The sequence below is a fragment of the Babylonia areolata genome, chromosome 2 (assembly GCF_041734735.1).
Source record: "Babylonia areolata isolate BAREFJ2019XMU chromosome 2, ASM4173473v1, whole genome shotgun sequence".
Lineage (NCBI taxonomy): Eukaryota > Metazoa > Mollusca > Gastropoda > Neogastropoda > Buccinidae > Babylonia > Babylonia areolata.
Window position 1 is genome coordinate 5,024,752 of NC_134877.1, and position 5,000 is coordinate 5,029,751.

Genomic DNA, 5,000 nt, shown 5'->3' on the forward strand with positions numbered 1-5,000 from the left:
GGGCTGGGTGGTAATTAGGTTATGTGTTTTCTGATTGTTCGGTGGGCTGGGTGGTAGTTAGGTTATGTGTTTTCTGATTGGTCGGTGGGCTGGGTGGTAGTTAGGTTATGTGTTTTCTGATTGGTCGGTGGGCTGGGTGGTAGTTAGGTTATGTGTTTTCTGATTGGTCGGTGGGCTGGGTGGTAGTTAGGTTATGTGTTTTCTGATTGGTCGGTGGGCTGGGTGGTAGTTAGGTTATGTGTTTTCTGATTGACCAGTGGGCTGGGTGGTAGTTAGGCTTTGTCTTTCTGATTGGTCAATGAGCTGGGTGGTAGTTAGGTTATGTGTTTTCTGATTGGTCAGTGGGCTGGGTGGTAGTTAGGTTATGTGTTTTCTGATTGGTCAGTGGGCTGGGTGGTAGTTACGCTGTGTTTTTCTGATTGGTCAGTGGCTGGGTGGGAGTTAGGTTATGTGTTTTCTGATTGGTCAGTGGGCTGGGTGGTAGTTACGCTGTGTTTTTCTGATTGGTCAGTGGCTGGGTGGGAGTTAGGTTATGTGTTTTCTTATTGTTCAGTTGATGGATTGTAATTAGGGCATGTTTTTCTTATCTCTCAGTAGCTGTGTTTCTTTTTGATCACATAATAGCTGGGTAGTAGTTAGGATGTTTTTTCTGATTGGTCAGTAGCACATGCATATGAGATCTAGATTACAATTATGATCAAACTCCCCCGCCCCCTCGCCCCCCCAGAAACACTTGACAGCATCATCATATTCAACATAGTAACTAAACAACATACCAAATAAGATCTGTCACAACTGAACAACATATTAAATAATAACTGTAACATATAATACAAACACAATTGATAATGGTCCTGAACAAGATTATAAGCCGCCAGATTTTCTCATTTTCTTGCAGTAGTAGTAAGCAGGCACACATAATTGACGTGTTTTTTCCCCCCCCCACCTTGCTTTTCCAGACCTGAAGAACGAGCCATACAGACGGGCGGATGCCTTGCGGCGCAGTCAGCGTCGCCGTGTGGAGAACCTGGTGCAGATCCCCACCGGCTCTCGGGGCAGTGGAGAACATTTCTAACATGGGCGTCATGTGGTGCAGATCCCCCAATGGCTCTTGTGGCAGTGGAGAACACTTCTGAAATGTGCGTCATTGCCATGTGGCCATGGTGTGTGTGTGTGTCTGCCCACAACACTGACTCACTCACCCTCCCCTCACACACATGGACGGTGGGCTGACGATTGCTGTAATCCTGCGTGCAGGAATGGGGTTATGGGGTGGGGGGTGGGGTGGTGAATGGAGGTCTGTGGTCCCAGTCTTCGTTGGGGAGTTCCCACAGTCTTCTTTGGATTTGGTGCTGAAAAAAAAAAAAAAAAAATCACTGCTATGGTTTTTGTGTGTCTGCTGTGAATGATGATGCAAAACACTGTTTACAAGAGGAAAGAAACAAACAAAAAAACGGTTTTTTTTTCTGTCTAATTTTCCTTGTGACTGGTCAAGTCGTGCTGGAGAGTGTTACAACAAGGAATGTCATCTGGGAGAGACGGGGTGTCAAGACAGCTGTGATTGCAACAGTTATTTGTGTTGATTTTTTTTTCTTGTTTTTTTTTTTTTTAACATTATTTTTATTTTACTTACGTGTTCTGGACCTGAAGTGTGTGGTTTGAATTGCTGTGGCAGTTTGAAAGTTTGTTGTTGACATACAGGGGGACAAAATGGTCAAACAGCCTTGTAGGCATGTCTCTCGTCTATTGAATCAAATTCACTACAGTTGTGTGTATGGCATTGCATTGCTGGTATCTACATGCGTAAGCGACTTCAAAGACAAACTGTATCCGCACACAGCAACTATATTTTAAGATCCCAGTGGAAAAAAGGCAGACAGACAGACAGACAGACAGACAGACATTTCATTCATACACACAGCACACACACACACACAGGAAGTCTCTGAAACTTAAACATATTTGCTGTCTGTCACGAGATAGGAACTGGACTCGCAGTGATGTTGTGAAGTCCAAAAATGTGCTTCCACTGATTTCAAACCTAAGGGCATTTTTTTTCTCTCTTCCATTAAAAAAAGTGTGAGAGACTGGATTCAAAGAAGGTCCCTATGAATGTCTGTGCAATCATCAAGGTTCTCTGTGCACTTTATGTATGACTTATGAATTTGTGATCTTGTGAGTGTACAAGTTTGTATTCAGACAGATTTTTTAAAAAACCACAATTGTGACATGTTTGACCAACATGTACTTTTTCCACATCTAGCGTGGTAGAACAATCGTGTGTCAAGTTTTTAGCATCTAACACATCAGGCATATTCGAAACAACATTCATTGAAAAAAAAAAAAGAAAAAAATCTTGTTGATTTAGGCTCACAGTGATGTTATATTCTGATTGTACCATTACAGGTAAACTGTTCGAAACATGTTTGAAAAAAATTATATTGAAAACAGGAATAAACATAAACAGTAAAAAAAAACAACCCCCCCCCCAAAAAAAAACACACACACACACAAAAACAGTAACCCCAAACCCTAACTGAGAGGCTGCTATTGTTCACTATTTGTTATGGAAATAAATAGGTGTTTGAGCATGGCAGTTAACTGTTAAGGAATATTGCTTTTACGGTGTTTTAGATGTAACGTTTTAGACCTCATTGCTTGACGGGACGATAAAAGACGTTGTTATCACTTGCTTGAAAGTAAACACCCTGAAGTTTTGACCTAGGGTGTTGAATCTCTGACGGTTGTTACAGTCATGCTGTGAGTCTCACTGGTGTTTGCTTTTTTAAGATTTTTTTAAAAAAAGAAGTTGTGTGCAGTGTGTGTTTGTGTATGGAGCCTGTGAAATTTGTTTGGAAGGCTGCTGTGAAATTGTATGGTGGTGTGTGCCTGACGTTTTCACATTACTGTTGTTTTTGGGTGATGAAATGAATTCTGAATATATTCTCTCTCTTGTCTCCTCAGATTTGTAGGTCTTGACTTTTGCGCACACACACACACACACACACACACACACATCACACATACACACATATCACACATACATATCACACATAGTGATACACACACATCACACACACACACACACACACACACACACACACACACACACACATATCACACATACACACATATCACACATACATATCACACATAGTGATACACACACATCACACACACACACACACACAAACACACACACACACATATCACACATGCACACTCACACCAGACCCTTCTGCACATTGATTTGTATATATTGTATTTGACAGTTACTTTCTAATAAGAAAGTATGACCTTTTTTTTTTTTTTTTTTTTTTTTTTTTTTAAACAAAATGGGGGATATCTATTTTCTTGCTTGTGACTTTGTCAAGAAAATGGAGTACACAGCACTGACAGTAACAGCATCAAAGATTTGAACAGTGTTTCTGTGTTGAAGTGTTACACTGCTGGGTGGTATGGTTGATTTTGTGTTAATGCTGTATGCTTGTTCTAGATTCAGGATTTCGCTTGTTGGGATCCAATCTCTGTAAAAAAAAAAAAAAAAAAAATGCAATTTAGATAATGGTCACAGAAATAATAACATTAAAATAATGGAAATGCTTTGTTTTAAGACTGAAAATTTTGAAGGGGATAACCAGGTCTGCGTACACACACACACACACACACACACACACACACACACACACACACATGCCATTAATTGAATCTTTTTTATCAAATAGATTTGAAAAGGAAAAAAAAAAAAGAAGAAGACTTTGCATGTTTTTGTACTGAAAACAGAAAGTGATGTTCAGTTCCTTTGAACACTTTGAATTCAGGATCACTCTGAATTGTGTGTGTGTGTGTGTGTGTGTGTGTGTGTGTGTGTGTAGGATGGCTTTTGAATTGGGTAAGTGAGGCAAGGCTGGAAATGAACTGCAGTGTTGGTTGGAACAGATGCATAATTTAGGGATCCTTGTTGACGTGTATTGTCCTGTATCAAAACAGATAGATTTCATTCATCGCCATTATCAAATAAACCACAACAGTTATCATCATCATAAGCGTTTTGAGTGCAGGAGAGGAGGTGGTGCTGTACTCCATGTTGAAGGGGAATTCTTGTGACCAAGGCTGACACAGAGATGATAATTATTTGGAGTAAGTTATTGACTTGGCTGTTGATTTGGAGTGTCCTCAGTCCACAGGGGTTTGGTGTGCTCTAAAAGCAGGTCAGATGAATGTAGGTGAAGCGGTGGTGTGTTTTCTGGTAGTCATGTGCAATGTAGTGATCGCAACAGTTTACTGACCCTAATAGGGTCTTCCATTTTTTTTTCCAAGTCCCCTCCCGCCTCAAATTACCCACCTTTTTTTTTGTATATATGTTTATATTTTTGTATGTTTTTCCATGTTGTGCATTGATCTTTGTAATTAAGTCATCTTGTACACTTGGACTCTGGTGTAGACCTGAAGAATCATGCTCTTTGTTCCAAGTGTGTAGATATGGATTTTGTGTGGTTGGCATTGATATTAGAAAGTGTGTGTCGTTAGTCTTTGTGTCATGCTCCGTTGAAGGCGGTATCTTTGACACAAGAAGCGTTTGAATGGTCCAGAACTGGTTCGCAGTGCAAAATGTACAGTGCAGTTCTGTGTGATGTTGGTTGTTTACTGGTTGATGATGAAACATGGACAAGACATGTGCGTGTGTGTGTGTGTGTGTGTGTGTGTGCGTGCGTGCGTAAGTGTGTTTAATCCAATGACGGATCTGGAGGAGGTGAAATCTCATTGCCTGTGGTAAAGACCACTGGTGAACTGTGGCGGTTAAGTCAGCGACAGATCACAAAGTGTTTTCTTGACCAGGGTATGGCCTGTTGGCAGGTCTGTCGTGTTGCTGTGCTCCTTGTGTGGCTCCAGTGTACGTGTGTGTGTGTGTGTGTGTGTGTTGTCCCATGCTCGCTCCCTGCCTGATCTCAGGACTCTCAGCAGCCAAACACACACACACACCTAGCTCAGACACCTGC

General features: G+C 41.2%; 1 protein-coding gene across 1 annotated transcript in view; it reads left to right on the plus strand.

Annotated features, from left to right (window-relative positions):
• LOC143296767 (formin-like protein) overlaps positions 1 to 2,982 on the plus strand; it is a 79,077-nt gene extending 76,095 nt beyond the window's left edge. Inside the window, exon 30 of the mRNA XM_076608820.1 lies at positions 960 to 2,982. Within this exon, the coding sequence (XP_076464935.1) occupies positions 960 to 1,075 (116 nt within the window). The 3' untranslated portion in view covers positions 1,076 to 2,982. The remainder of the gene's footprint in view (positions 1 to 959) is intronic.
• Positions 2,983 to 5,000: the final 2,018 nt, after the last annotated feature.